This window comes from Styela clava, chromosome 3 (assembly GCF_964204865.1).
Source record: "Styela clava chromosome 3, kaStyClav1.hap1.2, whole genome shotgun sequence".
Lineage (NCBI taxonomy): Eukaryota > Metazoa > Chordata > Ascidiacea > Stolidobranchia > Styelidae > Styela > Styela clava.
Window position 1 is genome coordinate 2,103,538 of NC_135252.1, and position 20,772 is coordinate 2,124,309.

General features: G+C 33.6%; 1 protein-coding gene across 3 annotated transcripts; it reads left to right on the forward strand.

The window, feature by feature from the left end:
• The first annotated feature begins 1,516 nt into the window (after positions 1-1,516).
• Positions 1,517-19,829, forward strand: LOC120342498 (uncharacterized). Of its 3 annotated transcripts, XM_039411342.2 has the most exons (33): positions 1,517-2,572; positions 2,856-2,999; positions 3,079-3,212; positions 3,587-3,706; positions 4,220-4,284; positions 4,461-4,549; positions 5,024-5,109; positions 5,695-5,779; positions 5,930-6,836; positions 7,209-7,429; positions 7,734-7,952; positions 8,297-8,484; positions 8,920-9,055; positions 9,434-9,550; positions 9,625-9,799; positions 10,058-10,182; positions 10,612-10,724; positions 11,421-11,541; positions 11,678-11,818; positions 12,120-12,280; positions 12,650-12,806; positions 13,514-13,660; positions 13,947-14,045; positions 14,737-14,903; positions 15,550-15,710; positions 15,795-16,031; positions 16,301-16,396; positions 16,796-17,007; positions 17,342-17,536; positions 17,698-17,837; positions 18,602-18,677; positions 18,971-19,076; positions 19,152-19,366. In XM_039411342.2, the coding sequence occupies exons 1-33, from the start codon at positions 2,504-2,506 to the stop codon at positions 19,214-19,216; spliced, it is 5,274 nt and encodes a 1,757-aa protein (XP_039267276.2). In that variant the 5' UTR covers positions 1,517-2,503; the 3' UTR covers positions 19,217-19,366. The 3 variants fall into 3 exon arrangements, with proteins under 3 accessions (XP_039267276.2, XP_039267274.2, XP_039267275.2); XM_039411340.2 differs by lacking the exon at positions 18,971-19,076 and having other exon boundaries at positions 19,152-19,829; XM_039411341.2 differs by lacking the exon at positions 18,971-19,076 and having other exon boundaries at positions 15,795-16,001; positions 19,152-19,829.
• The last annotated feature ends 943 nt before the right edge of the window (positions 19,830-20,772 follow it).

Below are 20,772 nucleotides of genomic sequence, written 5' to 3' on the forward strand. Positions count from 1 at the left end.
TAGTAAAAAATGGACTACCGCATACCGGTACAGTTTCTTGTACGGAGCAAGTACCGTAAAAGCGCCTAACTTCGGACAAAATTACTATATTTTCGTCAATAACTCGGCCATTTATTGTCCAAACGGTGCCAAAATTGCTCGGTAAAACATTCGTGCAGTAATTTACATTCCCTGCAAATTTCGGTTCAATTGGACTATTTTTACTATTGAAATAATCGATATTTCTTGCCATCTGACCGTTATCCTTCACTGCCCTAACTTCGGACAGTCATTTTCTTCACTGCGTAACCGCGACGCACAGAGAGAAAGAGGCTTCCGATGCGGATGACGTAATCACGTCGTTGCGTGAAGATAAGACGCTCGATCGTCGTCGTAACGTAACATTGACGTCACGACGAAAATGCATTATTTGAAACTTCCGTCGTCCTATGTTTACATCTTTCGTTCGTTATTTTCGATACTTCAGATGAGTATAATAACACGTTAGTCATTTTAATCAGGAAATGCATACGTAAATATATCTGATGCAAACCGTTTCAATCCACAATGAAGTATTTTAACGGGCTTCTATCGAAGTCTTTGAAGTATTAATATTCTCGGCGGATAGCTTTTTTTTATTCTGCGCAGTTATCTTTATAAATGATAATTTATATCAAACACACGGTAAATCCGATTGTAAAGTTTAATTTAAAATCCAACTTAATCTTGTAAACATGTAGGTCCCGTTTATTTGTTGGAGATTAAATTTATTTTTAATTTCGAGTGAATAAAATCCACCCAGGCCGTATTCAATAACTGTCATTTCGACTACTAATCATAAAATAATGGTTAAGTCAGTGCACTGTGCCATATGGACGTTGGAATTATCATAGTTTTATATATTCGATTTTTAACGTCATCGATTAGGTGTGACATGTATTTTCATTAATGTAATTTTGGCATATATTCATACATGACCGAACAAAATACAAAAATATTACATTGGAACGCCGTCTTTATCTTAACGGAAATTGTCATATTGGCTCCGTTGTGTCTGGCGTCAAAATTCATTTCCGCGACGCAGTGTGACGTCGTGTCGGAAGTGAGCGAAAAATAATCTACGTGAGGTTGACGTATTTTTGACGCTGCGTGAAATCTTAATATTCTTACGAAATTTATAATTCAGAATTTTAGGTTTTATTTAAATCTCGTACGACATCTTGCGATCACTCAAATAAATTATATACATTGTTGTCGCCCTCTACCGAATAATGGTATTTTGACGATGATAGCTTCAGTAGGAGCGACGCTCTGCGCCGTTGAATGCCGGGCAGTCAATTTTCGGCAAAATTTCTGTTTTTTTACCAAAAAAATAATTATGCAACATTAAAAAAGATGAGAATAGATGTAGATATAACAGCGCAACCTATAATAATTAAAATTAGCAATATACGGCGCGTTTTAGCCAAGATATGGCCGTTCAAAAATTTTGTCCGAAGTTAGGAACTGTCCGAAGTTAGGCGCTTTTACGGTATCGCATTCACCATCTGGGTGACAGCCTATTTTAAAAAGATGGTGAGAGAGCCTGCAATGTCCAGTCTGGAGTCTAAATAAAATGGATTGATGATATCGCATTGCCATAAGAGAAAGGTCCTTGCTTCTGGAAAAAATTGACTGGCTAACTAATCACATGCCCGACGTGGACTGATAACCAGACGAGAGGCCGTCGTTCGCCATATGACAGTATGATTAAGCCGCCTTGTCACTTTCCTCTCCCCGGGATAAATAAGTAAATGCCATCCATCCTACTCTTATGTTATGTTCAGCATAAACCTCATCCGAACTTTGGCCAACTTTCCTGAATTCCCATTCTCTGATGCACTGCGTTGTTTTGTCTCTTGTCAGTTTTTGTTTAACACTAGGCCTATTATTGCATGATATTCGAGTTCCGGTTCAAAATACTGATATAAATTCGCATTTATTTCACCTGGATCCCAGATGACTGGATGGTGCTGATCTAAACAGTCTACTGTCTGACTGTAGTTTATGTCAGCCATTTTATTAGGTATTGGTACTGTACTGTTCACAAACAGACAAAGCAGACAGTCAAATATGCACAAACAGATAAACCAATTGGCAATTAAAATCTGAATACCAGTACCGTAACTGTCATATTTGTTATGCAAAACTTTACCTCACCATCAAAAGAATTTCAAAATTTGTACGATAGTCACCTCTTTCTGCTTTGAATTTTATACAGATGCCTTTATTAAAATCTGAATATGGTCAGACAGTAACTTAGGCTGTATCTGATATATGGCTATATCTGTAACACATGGTTAATCTATGGTCTGATTTATTACATAGATCTAGGTTTGATTGTATTTAACATAGACTGTTAGACATATATCTGTATACAGGTATATACAGACATAATTCATAGTGTACAAAATTAGGTTCTACAGGAAACAATTCAAACTAAATCTAGATTTTTTGGGATTCGGGAATACACAACTACAGAATCATGAGTATTGTTTGTGCAGAAAACAATGTCAGGGAAGATATTCAAGACATAGAAATATCTATTAAAAAGGTTTGGTGCATTTATTTTAATTTCAGAATATAGCTTTTTGGGGTACTAATATGTAATGGTTCCATTACATTTGAACCCATGACAATTTCACCTGTATGCTATTGCACCTATGGAATTTTTTTTGTTTCATGGATAGTTAAACCCATACTAACCCTAACCCATGGGTTTTAGCACCCGCATATAGATTGAACCCGTGGATATACGCATGGGTTCAAATGTACATGGGTTCAAATGTACGGTCACCATATGTAATAGCTATATTTGTATATTTATGTTTTTTCAGATCATTTCCCCTACAAAGTTTTGGGCCCAAATTATGAAAGATCATGACATTGATGCATTTCAAAGCTTAAGTGAGGATATTCAACAATACTTTAGTGATGCAACTTTCAGTAAGTCGAGACTTTCAAATCCAGTGGAAGGAAAGGTAACGTTTTCTTTATTTGGGAATCTTCAATAAATGGAAATGCAACATGACAGACATGATGCAAATTTCATTTGTTCAGAGGTGTGTTGTGAAAAAGGATGATCGTACATGGCACCGTGCTTTCATTGATAAGGTGTTTGTATCAGCACGCGGATTGATTATGTATTGCAATTTAGTGGATGAAGTTGATTACAGCAGCATTCCTTCTCAATGGTATTTGTTCTTTTTTTTCAATTTTGGTCATCAATTAGACTAAGCTCTCTGTTGTAATGGTTACTAAGGCATTGTAATTTGAATGTTGATTCAATCGATTCAAGTTGTGAAGAATTAATATGCAACAGAACTACAGAAGCATTAATGAAATGATCATGGTTACTTTTGAATATGACAAAATATCATTATTTCGAAGGAAAAATAATACAATGCAAAATATTTTTCTACTGACCAAGCAATACCAGAACTGGGATTTGGTATTTGAAACACAAGATATTGGTATTTTTGACAAATCACTCAATTCATAACAGGTTTTTTCCCTTTTTATAAAACTGAATCCATTTGTTTCATTTAATTGCAATATTTGGTTTTAGCGTTTATGAAGCACCTGCATGGGTCTGGAATCACCCAATACGATCTGCTTGTTTTGGATTGTATGGAATCGCTCCTCTGAGGCTTCGAACTGATTATGCTGATGAAAGAGTAGATATTGTGTAAGCTTAGTCATTATTTGTTCTAGGTAAAATAAGCAAGAAATGGGAGTATGTGCATGTTATTGAAAATAATAAATAAGTTGTGATTCCTGTTTCCTGATTTTAATTTTTTTGCTGGAGTCATGTAAACAGATACCGTATATCGGAAGCCTTCATATGTTGGTTCAATATTTGTAATGGTGCATGCTCTGAAATATTCAAAAAAATAAGTCAAGATCTTAGTAAGTTCATGTATATGTTTATAGGGATGCCTTCCATTTTTTACCCAAATGTTTTTGAAATACTACAGAGGTTATCAACAATTTTCTATCTGAATTGAATTTCTAAATCTCACCCAATGATAAAGAATTATGCGCTTCGTTATGTCTGAACACCATGATGATGACTGTTGACTATTAAATTTGGAAAATAAATGTTTTATGATCCTATTTCTGCTAAAGTGAACAATGAAACCTAAATTTAAAATTTTTATGTATAAGGTTGTAAAACGTTTAATTCATACGATTGCTATAGGGAATCAAGAAATCTTGAGAGATGGGATGAAGCAAGCAATAAACACTTCCAAAATATGTGCAAGGGTAAGTATCCGGATATCTAAATTCACACAAGATATAACATTTTTAAGGAAAATATATCATTTACTAATAACTTGTTGAGAAATATTAGTATCAGATCAAAATGTTATGAATTATGATAGGTTCATAGCCATAGAATATATTTCACTTATTATTTATCTCTCAATTTTTCTTTCCAGGTTTTCAATCCTTAGGAGCACAAATTATTGAAGTCGATGAGAAAAATGTTATATGGATTAAACTCTTCAGTCAAACTGGTGAAAAAGGGGTAATACTTCAATAAATATAATTCATCATAAATAGATATTGTTTCCATTGACTAGATTTTTCAACCTGGTATCCCAACTTGATCCATCCTATCTTCAAGCCCAGATTTGTTGGAAAATACCGGTAGTTTGTTCATATACTGTTGCATTGCTTGTTCAATATCTGTTTAGATTTAATGTTACAGTTTTGAAACTGTAACTTTATGTACTGTATATGATATATCATATATAAGTATATTGTATAAAATAATATACTTGAAGTTATGAATCGTGAAAGGACTTTTGGTTTGTATACAGGGTGGACAACAATCCTTTCGTATTTTATTAATTAATTCATAAAGAATCTAGAATGTTGGAGGTTTCTTCAACTCCCCTCTACTTCTATTTTTATCATACAGCCTGAACCTGTGAGTATGTAGCTCACTACTAAGTTTTGAAGATGATATATTTTTCAAATTGATTTCATTTATATTTAGGAGTCGTTTTGTGTGAATGAGGAGCTGATTAAATATAAGTATGCTGCTGTGAAATCTGTTAAAAAATTGAACTCAGCGGGAGATAGGTGAGCCATGCATATTCAGTGCTCACAATAGTTCAGTTTGCAGTTCCCTGAATGCACTTACGCTTTACTCTCTGAAAAGACAGGCAGCGAGTTTTTTCATTTTCTTGTGACAATAAATTGCATTTTTTACTTATTTACCCCATTGAAAACGTCATTTTTATTCTTGGTTCCTGACAACAATTTTTCAGCTATGAGCATGCATTAAATGACTGATAACATACCAACAGGCATTGTGAGATTGCGATATCTCGGTTTGAATGAACGCAAGGAAACATCATTAAACCAGTTAAGGGAGAATCATTTACGTGTGTATCGGGGCTGCTGCTTTATATTTGCTCAAGTTATAAACTTAGTTCTTTTAATGAGTATAGCGTTTTCTTGAGTACCTATGGTATAAGAAAAAGTTAAAACGAGAGCTAAAGCATCTTGTCCAAATCTACCAGGGCACTCTCGCACTTTTTTCTGACTTACGAGAAACCTTTGCATTCATAATTCCCCTAAATGATCACTGAGTTTGATATTGTTTCTTCCTTCAAAGTTTTTAAATTGTTCATATTTGGATGGAATAATGATTTTTATGTTCAGCGATGAATCTGATAAAGAAGGAAAATATCTATCTCTGAAGCAACTTACTGCTCTACGTGATAATCTCAGTGCACTTTTAAAAGAGGTAAGTCAATTTGCCATTCTCATCAATTATTAACTTTTACCAAACTTTTTTATGGACTGTTAGAATTGCATGTTTGAGTGTAAGTGAATATAATTGTGCTATTTTGTTACAAACATTCAAATCTATTTTTGTTTGTTTATTTATAAACAGAACACAAAACACCCGAAGTGGTTATCAGATACTGATTCCCCAAGCAGCGATGGATCTCAAATTCCTCATAGTAGTGATGATGTGCATGCAAGTGGAGTCTTATCATCACACAAAATATCTCAAAATCTGCAGAGTGGTCATTTTACTGGGGACCAAAACGTAGATCCAACTCAAAATCAATCAAAATATATTGATGGTGATGTGCGAAAGTTTGGTGGAGAAAATTTACTCAATGTTAATTTGAATGATTTTATTGGTGACAATGTTATAACATCCAGCCATTCCATGTTGGGGAATCATCCTACAAACCTTCTTCCTAGAAGCTCATTAGGAATAAATTCGACAGAAAAGCTTGATTCAAAAGGTTCTTCTGGCCGATTGCTTTCTCATGCTTCTTCTGATAGTACTAAGATGATAAATTCTAGGACAGATAGAAATCGAATTGCCATAGTTGAAAATTCACAAAGTTCAAAAGGTGTTCCGTTGCGTTCTATTGCAATGCAAACTGGATTGGATAGTTCATCTGATTCTGAAGAAGAGAAATTTGGCCTAAAAAGTTTTGGAACACAAGTAAACTTTGATGATGATGGGATAACTTCTGATAAACCTCAGCTCAAAACTATGGAAGTGTTTAATTTTAAAGAACAATCCGGATCACAAATATCAAATGTACAAACTTCTGTTTCCAATTCTGATTCAATGCTTGAGGATTATACTATGAAAAGTTGTCGCAAAGAGATGATAGACCAGAATTTCAAGGATCAAAAAGATATAATCAACATCCAAATTCAATCTCAAAGTGGAAACAGCTCTTTAAAGTCGTACACATCTAAAGTACTGCCTAGAGTAAATGATTTTTATGTCAATGCTCCATTGGTAAACATCGAAACCGGCGATAACTGTTCAGGTCTGTTCTAATTTGTTGTTCCAAATACGGTAATATCTGTGTTACCCTCATTTTAGGAACTTTGTTATCCAGGACGTTTTATAAGACTGGTTTTGATCTGGGATTGCATAAACTTAGTGCGCTATTTATAGCTACTAATGCCGAGTTTTTATAGAATTATCATTGAAAATGGTGATATAGAAAATTGTTTATCTTAGACTTGATTGTTGATGACAATACTATCACATAGGCATCAAACTTTTCTCATCCCTTGGAAAATATGAATATCTTATTCCTTCATAAGGAGTTTTTTTAATGAGTTTAAGAGTCAGCAATCCCATTTTGAAATGGTGAAAATTTGATATTGTAAGTAAAATCCAACATTGTCTTTAGATGGCAAACTTCAGGAGGATAATATAGAACATGAACATCCTGAAAATGATGAATATACCAAAGAAGTCAAAGAATCTGCCAGTTCTCTTCTTCAAACTGTATTTATTCCTGACAACTTGCATTCGGGAAGCGTTATTCTCATTCGTGGTGTTAATCCACCTAACCCGATTTCACTTTTTTGTAAATCACCATTTCCATCTTATATTCTACACTTGATGGAGGTAATGATTGGTAGCTGCATTTTTTCTATTTATTTTATAGAAATAAAAGTTAATGTAGTAAACACAAACAACAGGGAATTATTGAGTGAAATTTGGATCTTTCTAATTTTTTGTTGATAAAGGTTTTTGATTTGTTAATTGACGCGAGGTAAAATATTCCTATATTTGGTTGTTATCTGATGTGACATGTGTTATTTGGATGTAATATAGGCATGAATTAGATAGAAATTCTCTAGATTCACACTAACATAGTTCATTTCAATATTTCTTCGCGTGTGTACTAAACTTTCAATATTTTATCAAGTCAACCTTCAGATATAAGGGGCCAAGACTTATTCAAGCACATGCATGGCCTGCAATTATCTCTCACCGTGATGTACTAGCGATTGCTCCTACTTCTGGTGGGAAAACAATAGCATATCTTGTTCCTATTGTTCACATGATATTGAGGAATAAGGAACATGATATTGGATCAAAACAACCTATGGCAGTGATTGTCACTGCTGACTGGAGTGATGTTCAGGTTTGAAAGGATTCCTTGCTTTTCAATATTTTTGTTATTAATCAATTAGAAATGAGCTTTGTTTCAACTAAATCTGTCTAGAATTGAATTATATGTAATTCATAGACTACATGTCATGCTCAATCTATTTCAATGATGTCACTTTCAGTAGTTACCTTGTCAAAACATCTTATTCAGGTTCGTTTGTTTCGTATATATTTGTTTTACTGGATTTTTGGTATTGTACCTCCTGTACAACCATTATAATCCTTAAGAGTCAAGCCCCTATTTTTTGAAGAATGTTATTTTTATGCTATTTTTCCGATCATTTTCAAATATCTTTTGTAAACATGAATCGTTTTCAGAATCTGCATGAAATGTTTGAAACCTTCTTTTTTGATGAAGCGAAAGAAATTGGTGTTGTTGCCGTATATGGCGGAACCCATGCTGAAAAGTTAAAAGCATCGGAAATAGCTTCAGGATGTAGTGTATTGATTTGTACACCTCCTGCATTGCTCCGCATGTTCGAGGCAAAATACATGAACTTTTCAAGGTATATATCTTTAATTAAATTTGTTACTGTGGATGTGGAGTAAACATGCAGTGTGTAGGACTGTAATTGACACTGCTATAGAAATGTTAATATTAATTTAGTTTTTCATGTCATAGGTGTGAATGAAAATCTAAACTCTATGTCGTCATTGCTATGCTGATAACAGTTTCCCCTTGTGGGATAATTGTGTGCAAAAGCACTTCGCGCCCCTTAGATATATCAATGATTGGGTACTGATTCTTCCACAGCAAGTACATTCATTTGAATGATAAACTGGTTGGCTACGCACATCCCCTCCACTACCAGTAATCTGAGGAAAGCCTTCATTTTGCCATACGATTGAGCTGTTCTAACTTTTATTCGGGCTAAGTTACCCTCCCACAGAATGATTAAAATCCTTATTCATAGTACCATATATCACTTACAAATGTTCAGACTTCAATTTCTTGTACTGGATGATATCAATGTACTTGCTGAGGAATTCACAGAAGAATTGAAAAAAGTGATGAAGCATCGAGTTAACACCCTTACGATGGCGGCTGCTCATTTGAAACCTCACAAACCATCTCAGGCAAGTAATCAATTCATCTTTGAGGTTTTTTAAATGGAAATTTGATTATATTAGAAAAGTGGTATCTCGTCATATATTACAGTGTTGTAATATAAATTTTTTTTTTTAAATGGAAATTTGATTATATTAGAAAAGTGGTATCTCGTCATATATTACAGTGTTGTTTCACTTTGTAAGCACTTTTAAAAGTAAATTGAGCCTGAGTATGCAGTTTACAAGCAGGAATGCATACAACAGAAATCTTCGATTGATCGAGATTAAGGTTGAAAAAATATTAGATGAAAGAAAAGCACACAAAAATGATAATGTACAATTAAAATCTCCATTGACGAAACCTGACAGTGTGCAAATATTCCTATTCTGATGTAATTTTCTCAGTTGATTTGCATGGGATCACAGTGGACAGAAGGTGTACATTCATTCAGTAAAAGATTTATGAAACATCAACCTCTCCTTCTGATAAGTCATCCTTTGGAAGCTGCAGTTTATGGAAATGTAAGTTTTTTTTCATTGTGTTGGAGAATCAAGACTATATCGTAAATTAAAAACACTGTGATCAAATGTGATAGGTTCAGCATCGAGTGATAACATGTCATGAAGGACAGCGTACTGATCATGTATCAAATATTCTGCAACATTGGGAAGAAAACAAACATGGAGGAATCTCAATATTTGTTGAAAAACCAGAAGATGTAGAAAAAATACAATCAATTGTTCAATCATTAGGATATTATTGTTTGCAAGGTATTTTTCTGTTTTGACTCCTTTATTGAGACAAATATCTTGTTGTTGTTTTGCAATGATAGTTTGCAAAGACTGGCAAATTACTCACTTCCTCCCCATCTAGACATAGGAAGTAATGAGTTTATCAAGTCGGGAAAACGTAATCATCAATATGATGTTATAACATAGGAATTGAACTCAAGACATTTCACCTGCGACATCACGACCACAAAATGACTCAACAACTTAATACATAAACAAAGTTAATAATTTTCTTAGCACACAGCAATATGTGTCAGTGGGAGATTGATGAAGTACGAAGACAATTCGAGGATGAATCTTGTTCTCCTGTTCTTGTTGCTACTGATGACATCATTACTGAGCTTGATATCTATTCAATGCAGGTGTGATTGCTTGAACAATGTTTCTTTGTAATTATTATCTGTCAAATTATGATAATTTAATCACATTTCAGGTGTAGCTCACAAAAAACAATGTCTATTGATATTTCTGTATTTAGCAGATCTTTATATAGATAAAGCTTTGAGTATTTTGTTTCTGAAATTACTAGTCTGCATGTATTATTTGCCATATAAAATTATTAGAAAATAAGACTGATTTAAGCATAAAGTATTGATAGTTATTCCTTGATATTGCGGTACACTAATGCATGATATGCAATTAATGAGGTGCTTTTGACTATATCAGCACCCTTTCCACTTCCAATTTACTGTTTTCAGCAAACTGTCATTGTTTTATGGTTTGCTATCTACCATATCGGCCACCAAGCACTCTTCATTCATAATGTGAAATGCAATATTTTTTGTTATTAGATGGTAATCCATTTCTCATTTCCGATGAGTCAGCACAAGCTGGGGTTGCGGTTATCAACAATGCAGACATATTTTCGATCTAAAGAAAACTTGGATGATTGTGTTTTACCATCGTAAGTTTATTGGTAGATTTAGGTCTTAATACATTCAGAATATTTTGTGTCAGCTTAGTGATGTTCATACTAATTCTTAATCAATTTTGTATAGTAGATCTATGATTTCAACTGAGATTGTGAGACCAACCAGATCAAATTGGCTTGGTATTATCAATAACAATTTAATTTGTTGAAAACCGCTGCCGTCAATGTTTCATTTTATACGATACCAAACATGTACTACTTTGCCCTCAGTATTAAAACACATTTCAATTCATTGTACTCATTTAATTTCTGGAACACCCATTAAACAGAACCCATAAATTTCTTTATTTCAATGAAAATGGAGAGCGTTTATTTAACACTTTCACTTCTATTTATGTATGATGTACCAAAATGTTTCTGTAATCTAGGATCTTAGTTTTGTTTTTGGTGTCGCTACAATCTTTTGGTTGCTCCCCTGGTTTTAACTGTTCAAAACACGGGGGTTCGATAAAAGCTCCTAGAGTAACGCAGGGGTTTGGTAGGAAGGTTAAGAAACACTGCTCTAATAGTCTTTTAGGAAATACACTCAAATATGATTTATTTTCCAAAGCTGTTTCATTCATGACATTGGTTTTCACCTGCGTGTTAATGTTCAAAAACCATTTTGAAATTATTTCTAAGGTCACCTGACCTCATGACCAATTCACTTTTTTATTTGCTGTTTTTCAGATCCTATTTTCTAATGTCAATGAATGATTGTCATCATGCATTGGATTTAATGAGATTTTTTGAAAGAGTTGGTCAAAGCTTTCCAAAGGAATTGTCATCATTGGTTGATTTTGCAAGCAAGGTAGGGAGGAGACTTTTTTTTTTATCTTTCTTTGGTTAGTTCTCTAATAGCATATATCAAACCATCTGTGTGGTGTGCTTTACATTTGTTTGGAAATATTAGTATTTACATATTTAGTCTTGTCTTTTTATTTCAGGCTCAAAATAGTGTGAAAACTACAATTTCACTTTGTCCCGTCATGAAATCGTTTGGACTTTGCAGAGATGAGAGTATTTGTTCTTTCAGACATAAGATAACTGCAATAGATGGGCCAAACTTAAATCCGAAATTTTTAAAGGTACTGTTTACCGACATATGATTTTTTGTGGGTAGTGAAAGATATATTTTGGGTCATGGACATGGTAATATCAAATACCTATTAAAGCTACATTGATATCTTGCTTTTCCTTTTGCTCAATGTTCTCAAATTGTTTGTATAAATTTTGATGTAAACAGTGGATATTAGTGAATGTTAATTCTTTACAAATCTCTGAACCTCTTTTTTATTTTCTGCCGTTGTTTCTGTAATCTATAGTTTATTTGTTGTATTTTTTAAGCTATGATTCATAATCCATCCTTACATCAGAACCTTAATTTAGATTCCAACATCTGGACATGTTCGTGTGCAGATAACTCATATTGTTGATGCTACTCATTATTATGCGAGACCCCTAGCTATTAAAAAGGAATCGAACAATCAGATTTTGACATACAAAGCTGGTTATGCGAAATTGACTATGGACATGGCAATGTATTTCAGGTAATATTTATTTTGTATCGAAAGTATGGTAGTAAAGTTGCTGTTAATTTATTCTAATAGTCAAAAATGAAATTAGGTTCTGGATTTTGAACCTAAATAATATTGTTTTTGTCATTTGAAAAGTTGAAAATGTGATTTACATGCTGTTTCTGTTCTTATTTTGGCTTATATATATATATATATATATAGATATATATTTATATTCTTGTATGGTACGATACGAATACGATTATTCACTGAATTGTCATATTCTAGATTGATAATTTGAGGTGATATATATGTATAGGAGAACTATTAGTTCGTTCATTAATGTGAAATGATTTTATGTGTACTGTTATGCAAAAGCAGAAATTATATTTTATTTGAAAGCCAAGAAAATCATCTCAAACGTTTATTGGAGGATCCTGTCCCTGACACTGTTTATGCACTTGCAAAATCATATGACAGAGTTTGTGTTCTGAGACTAGCAAAACCTGATGAGATGAACAAAAAAGATGTGAAGGAATGGTCTACTGTTAAAAATAAGGTTCGTGTTAGAGTAGTTGCTATTGTAAATATTATGAATTATTGAATTTTTCTGGTCAACACAATATGACTGTGGCTTAGCTGTAGCCAGAACGTCGTTCAGGTTGTTATATATTTTATTGCATTTGTTTTCCTGTTGAAATAAAATTATGTCATGGAAAGTTTAGTTTCTCGAGTAAACTTAGTTATTGACTGTGCTTTTCGTTAGGTCATAATCATTAAACATAGCGACAGACAAATAATTAGTGCAGCTGTAAGGTGTAATGGATGTTTCTCTTATATTTGGCAACAGTAAAATTCTTTCTATACCTCACCATTATGATAAGAGATTTTTGAGTTCCGTCATGTGCCGACACTTTGAGCGTCAGGTTTTAGTTGTTCCTCATTACTTATCGATTAAAATCGATAAAAATCGATAAGTATGTTGATAGGTATTTGTACTGTTTGTCTGTTAGATGCACGCGATATCTCACGGAAGCGAGATTGAATCTGCTCCAGATTTTGCATGTGCATTCATCATATGTCGTACCAAAGCCTATTAATTTTGGATGAATTATGTCGTATAATTAGCGAGTTATTAATTAATTAGTGATGGGACACAAGGTGTCACTATGGAGTAAGAGCGCTGTTTTGGGCGATCCCCTAACTTTCAATCGATAAGTCTTCAGTCTCTGACCGATATTCTTGTTTATATTATCAATAAATCAGGCTGACAAGAAATCATTGGTATGTTGGACAACACCAGGAGGAGCAAGAAAAACTTGTGTTAGATTGGTTGATACTGGTTCAGTCAGAATCGTAAGATGTGATGAACTACTCAAACTTCCAGAGAATTTTGCTTCAATTCCTTTTCAGGTATTAACTCATGTTTGGTTATATTTTTAATGTAAACAAGTTAACAAAACCTAATTTTTATGAATTAAGGAATCTCTTGGAAAGCTTGCATGTTCTGGCTTCTTTAAGTAAAAATTAGTAGTATTGGCATTTGACATAAAAAAATTCTTGTATACGATATTACCTGTTTGACTCTTTTGAATTTGTATGCTGCTTCTGCTCACCCAATTAATTTTGGATGCTTTCTGATAGTACATTGCATTTAAAATATCGGTATGTCTATCCTACCTACATTTTATACTAACAGGCAATTGAAGTTATTGTTTGTGGTGCTCGACCTGTCGACAAGGATACAAAATGGTTAGCTCAAGCCAATGAATTCATTCATAATCATATTTACAACAAGGTAATCTTTTACATTGTCAATAGTTGTTATGGTCTATATCAGGAATGTCGAACCTTCTTTAATGAATGGGTCAAAAATTATATTTTTATCGTATAAAATTAGACCGTGGGTCATACCCATTTAATCACAGTTTGCATCAAGAGAAACTTACAATTGCAACTTTTCAACATGTCTTATAATTCTTGTATGATATTATGTAGTTTTAAGGTTTACACATGACATGCAGCACTTGTTGAAATACATGTGCGAAAACACAGACTTGCATATCGAAAAATGTTCATAAAATGAGGCAAATCTATTCTTAGTTTGGAAGGGAATTTTACCCCAATAGAATTATATTTTTTGCTATATGGTTTTCAATCACATTTAAGCCATTACAGTTCAGATCCATTGTTATTTTCCATTACTGAACTTTAAATGCATTTTTATAATCTTATAGTCGCACAATATTCATACTTTTTTGTTCTATTCTGATTGTGACATCATTCATAGTGGTATGTTGGTTCATAAACATCTTGACAATTAGAAAAGTCAAACAGGGCTGTGTATGTCCACTTCACTGACTATTTATTTTTTTTTTTACAAGATATTGCCGGCAACCTGGCCTGCTTGTTTCTGTATTTTTCATTCAATATCGACTGATGTTTGTCACATTGTTCACTTTCAAATTACAATTATTCTGAATGTTTAGGAATTGGAAGGCAATATTGTGGCTGCATTGGGTCATACAATATGGCTTCATCCTGCTGTTATTCGTTCAAAACTTCCTCTCACAAAATGTACAGTCACTGATTTCAATGTCACTCAGGAACTCATCAAAATGAAGTCTGCTGACAAGAATTTCAAACAACTTGAGATGTAGGTGTCGCAATATAGATCTAGGCTAGAATCCTGAAATATGGTTTTCAATAATGAATACTATTATTTTGTTAGTCTGTGTATGTATCGATGAGGAATTTTATTAATCCTTTTACCAGTGTATGTCAAGTCAAGTTCATTCTTTCCAGCTACAGCTTCCAGGTAGTAGATAAATGAGAACAATTGAACACAGAAAATATGAGAGAGAAAAAATGAAAATTACAGTTTTACTGGGGAAGGGAAGTCTTGAGGAACCAAAGCTGGTTATCGAGCAGAAATGGAGCGACACCGAGATATTATTGCAAAAAATTGTTGTTAAGAAATCATTGCGAAAAATTATCCCTCATGTACCTTATCAAAACCAGAAAAAATCAATTCCTCACCTGGAGCCAATAAAGTATCCTTGTCTTGAATGCCACTTCCAGATCTGAAGTAGGAAGTAAACAGAGGGAAAATAACGCAGTTCAATATATATATATATATACACATACACACCTGTAATCTAAAGGTTGCAAAGCATTCAATACTGCACTTTACATTGCTCATTCCTATGCTATTGAGAAGTACAATAGTAAATTTGCATATTTTTGTGCATAATTTTTCATATTAAGCTTCTTACTAACAGCTCAGCCTTGTTTTATTACAGTATTAAAAAAGCTTACTCTGAAATATCAGATGGAGCGAATGTTATCCCACAAATAGAAAGAAACACCACATCACGGAAAAAATTGTTGGACCAACAGCCTAGTGAAAAATGTAGAAATAGGATTTTTATGTCTTCGGTGGCATTGGAAAAATCTGTAAAAGGTGATTATTTTCGGGTTGCTCTTTGTTTTATACATCATGCACCGAGTGTTATCCGAATAATATCAAATATTATATTTTATTTAGCCAAATCAGCTCATGATGATGTGACCGCTGTCATGAGTGATACAGAAACCAAAGTTTCACTTCAGTCAATCAAGGAAAGATCCGAATCATTGTCAAGTTCTAGTTCAACTTTGAGTAGCCCATCTTCAAATGATAAAGAGAATGCAGATTCTTCTACGGTCACAGGAAACAATTTTAGTCAATCTAAAAACTCAATTCCTGTTAGAGGTGATGTTCCAACAAAGCCATATTTTTCAGGTTTTCAAGCCAGTTTTAGCTGTCTTAATCTTGTTGTCTGCCAATGTAGAGATCTGGTTAATTAAGTGTCAAATGAATTTATTTTGTGATTCAGCTTGTTACTCAGATTTATCTAATTTCATTATTATATATCAAAATGTATTTGTACTCATTCTGATAGTGAAAACAATGTCAATTCCATCTGCTGTGATGGCTAAATGAGTCGTTTACTTTGAAAATATAAAATAGGTCTATTGACTGGTTGTAACTATTGATGGTATACATTTAAGAAACTCCTATTTCTGAACTGAGACCACAGACATATTCAAGTGATGTTGCACAAAAAAAGGATGAAAAACAGGATCACAGAATATTGACAGAGAAAGGTGTCGTATAATTAAATATGCTTTTGTATAATTTCTGATTTCCGGAATCGGTCATTGATTGGCTCGGCGGCGCGGCGCTTTGTGCTAAGCATTAGGAACACGCTCGCCTCCGCAGGGTGGTTCACGTTACCGCTGGTAGGTTATGGTTTCCTCCACCATCAAGTCCATGCTTCCGAAAACAAATAACTGGCTAAACTAATTCCATACCTGACATGAACTGGTAGCCGGATGAGAGGCTGTGGTTCGCCATATGATTAGGTCGTCGGTTTTCCACTCCCCCAGGATAAATTTGTAAATCCTAATTCCTAATTTGTGATTTTTATTGTTCTTGCTTGGCGTCACTTCTGTTGCAATATTTTTAAAATTGACTTCTCCGATTAGGTCAACTTTGTGTTCTAGGTCATATCACTGATGACACCGGTTCATTGCATCTTCTTGGTTCTCTGTGTGATCAATTTTGTAATGCAGAAAGTATTGGTATCAACAGGACAAATATATTACATGAAATTCACATGAGAGCTGTTGGAGCTTTTTATGATCTTACTGAGAAAGATATGACAGGACTTGCCAAAGTTCTGCATAATACTAAGAATATCCAAGAAAGTCGAATCGTGAGTGGATGTTTATTTAGGGAGTCGTAAATCTCAACAGTCGATAGTCCCTATGCTAAGTCACATTATTAGCAAAATTCATTTATTTTTCGTGGAAATATGCTGTAATTATTTCCTATAGATCACCTAAAATATGCTGCGTTCAAGTAGCAAGGATTTTTTTCATATGCTTTGCTTTTATTTTACAAACTTCATTCACCACATTTGGAAATAACCTTATTTACTTAATTTAATGTTCCCACAAAAGCAATGAATATAGATTTAAGGATTCTCTCTGTAAACACTTGTTTATTACTCATTAGCTTTGAAAATCTTTTTTTTTTCAATAATATAGGTCATTGGAGCATTGTTGTCTCTCAGTATTGACCAAGTTCCAGTTGCAAGTTTTGTTAAGTTGTCTCATCTTGTTAAACTTGGATGTTCACTATCTTACAAAGTGTTGCAATTGGATGAGAAAAGGCTGCACTTGGCTGAAGATATTTTTCGTCTTTGTCAGGCTATTATTGAGAGTATACAACATAATACTAGGGTGAGGGTGCTTTATTAGGTTCTGCAACTCTTCAATGATGTTTAAAATTATTGCGAATTGAATTTTATAATGTTCCAAGTACTATATAGGAACCAAAATTTAGATATTTACTGACTATTTCTATTACGATCACAAGATAATCTACCAGTGCTTTTTTGAAGGTGGTGAAGAATTGTCTGTCATTATCGGATGTGAATGGAATGATATACTGTATTGAAAAGTATTTGCGAAGTAACATGCAACGAGATGTAAAATTACTAGATGAAGCAGGCACCATACTACACATGCTAGTATTATACAAGTGGGTACAGTGATTCAACTTGACACTTAAGATAGGATGGATTTTTCATATTTATCCCAGGGGAGAAAAAAGCGGATAGGGCGACTGGATTATATGGTGCACGCTGCGTCTTGCCCGGATAACAGTCCATGTTGCGTATGGAACTAGTTGACCATTTCATTGTTTCTGGTGCATGGACTTGATAGTGGAGGAAGCTGTACATGCTAATCAGTGGTGTGAAGGCAAGCAAGCCTCACGCTTAGTACAATAGCCCAACTGCTGAGCCATGAAACTTGAAATAGTATCAATTTCATTTAAGATTCAAGCAATTTTTGATAGCAAGAAATTGAGCCACACAAATATTTTGATTTGTGGCCAAGGGTTTCGTGTTTTTTGCAGAATTAATGTGTTTGATAGAAATATCCATCTCCATAATATTGTGACACCAAAAACCACGCATGAAAACTCATGTATGTTTCAAAACATCTTTCACATTATCAGAAATGTGTTGAGTCTATGCAGATACAAGCTTTCACTCACAAGATTTGTGTATTGTCAATTTTTTTCTAAATAGGTCTTAGTATAAACCACCATTTTAAAGTTGAATTCGTTTTTATTGTAGTGAAATATTTACCACAAAAATCTTTGTGTGAGAGAAATTGGAAAATGATTCACAAGTTGTGAATGTGTTGTGTAGTGTTCATTAATAAAAATTATTGGAAATTCTCATTTTTCCTGAAATAATTTATCCCGCACTTGCAATCGAAAGTATATTTCCACTTTAGAAAAGAGTTGATGTCCAAAACAGAAACAAAGGAAACAAATAATAATGTTGTTGAGAAAATGGAGATCTTGAATAAGGTATGGTGAATATATGGCCAATCCACATCATGTTTGTAGGTTTGCCTAAAGCTTTTTTGTGTTTTAAACAGGATTTTATCATATGATTATGAGTAATTTTGAATCTTGATCTATATTATCTTTTAAACTGACCTTATTGTGTCCAGGTGATATTCAAACTGATTTACTATAATCTGTTTGTTTACTGCAGTGGCGGGATATTTTTAGAGTTCTTCATTCAGTAAACTGCAATTTTGTAATGCAAAAAGTCAAACTATGTGCTGGAGAAATAACACTTGATTAACCTTTTTCAGACAGTCCCGGTGAAGGGCAAATTGAATTATGAAAGGTTTAATTGCATTGATACTGACACTGATGATTCCGTAATTCGTCCATATACTCCTGTTATATGCAGATTTGGTTGGTTTCTATTAACTGTTTTCATATGCACGGTTAAATGTGCAGAATGTTTTTGATTTGTTCAAATATTCACAGATACAGCTACTGAAGCATCAACTACCGAAACAGATACAGAATCCAATAACTTCTATTGTATGTAAATGTCAATTATCAGAAGTGCCAATGGACAAATTGAAATTGCTAGAAGAATACTACAAAAGAATGTTCTGCAGGAAATACAACTGCTATATGCTAGATGGGACTCTTCTTGTCATTGTTGCAAACTTTTTGTCAGAGGAAGTCTGATTTTGGTCAGACGAAACGTTACAGAAATACATTTGTGTTAGTGTGCAGCGGGACGCTTGAGATAGTGTAACTAGATGCTACTATGTATTTTATTCTTTTCTTGCATACAATAGATGTTTCCTTTTTTATTTCCGTAACAATGGCCAATCAGCAAAAGTCAATAATGGCGTAACAATTGATTTAATTTACAGTTTCATTCCACAATATTCTTCGAATTTTGTTTACGTTTCTTTACTCACAATATGTTATTTTGATTTGTAAATATAATTATGTCGCAATGAGCCACATTACTCGTATTTCTCCGATATCTTCTTTCTGTTTTTGAACATAAAGATTTCTTTACTTTGAATTGTTTTGCTGAATCAATATTTTTCTTGTTGGGGATCATAAATATAATTTTTCTCCACTGCTAATGGACCAATCGCTTTCAAATTTTCAGTATTTCAGAAAGAAAATGTCTCAACAAGGCTATTCTAGTTTTTTGTTATTGACTATATTTTGGCTATAACACAACTCCATGTGACATTACTGGTAATTCTTTTTTTCATCATTTATCTGGAATTTAGCATGCAAATATTTGAGCATAGTTAGTAGCTATCCTAGTGGAACAATTTCAAACATTTTTTAGGCAAAAGTGAGAATTTCAGGCTAACGAAGTCTGTTGTGATACGCCTCCTTTTGTTAATCCAAATGTAGCTATGGTATAAAATTGTCTGAAAATTCAAATTTTTTATTACCGCATTGTACAAGTTTCAATCCATTCTTGGGTATGATTATTGTTTATCATTATATTCATTTCAACCAGTACTTATGGCCGCTTGTAGGGTCTTTTCATTAAGGCTCATTATCCCCAGTTTAAAGGGCATTTGTTCTTCTCGTGCCTACTTATATCATTGTGATATATTCAGGGTCGTGCCAAACTTTTCTGCTGCCCAGTACGAGTTTTTGACTATTATGCTCTTTATACCTAACTTCAAAAATATTTCGGGATTATGGCACAATAATGATTTAACAGATTTAATAACCTTTAAAATAGATTTATTACCAAATGTACTTGATTGCAACTAGAATTCTACAGCTTGGCAAAAACCTATTTGAGCGATGTAATTATGGCACAATAATGCATTTAACAGTTTAAAATGTCACAATAACATCTCGCCCGCTCCTTGCGTAAAATACAAAAATGAAATATTATGACGTCACATATTAAATGCCCAACCCCTACGTCTTTAAATGGAACCAAGCGTATGTCCTAACTCAGGGGTTCTCAAACTTTTGGTGTTGCGGAGCCCCTGAAAAGGTTGACTATTATTCGCGGAGCCCCAAAAGAAATGTTAAAATTGTAGCTTTCCGATAAATATTCCTGAGTAAGTTAAAAGTACTTAATTTAAATGCTACACCTTTTTTTAAT

Coding starts and splice junctions, on each gene's coding strand:
- LOC120342498 (XM_039411340.2), top strand. CDS start 2,504: ATGAGTATTGTTTGTGCAGAAAACAATGTCAGGGAAGATATTCAAGAC. Junction 13,661..13,946: donor TTGCTTCAATTCCTTTTCAG/GTATTAACTCAT, acceptor TTATACTAACAG/GCAATTGAAGTTATTGTTTG. Junction 18,678..19,151: donor AAATGGAGATCTTGAATAAG/GTATGGTGAATA, acceptor AAATATTCACAG/ATACAGCTACTGAAGCATCA.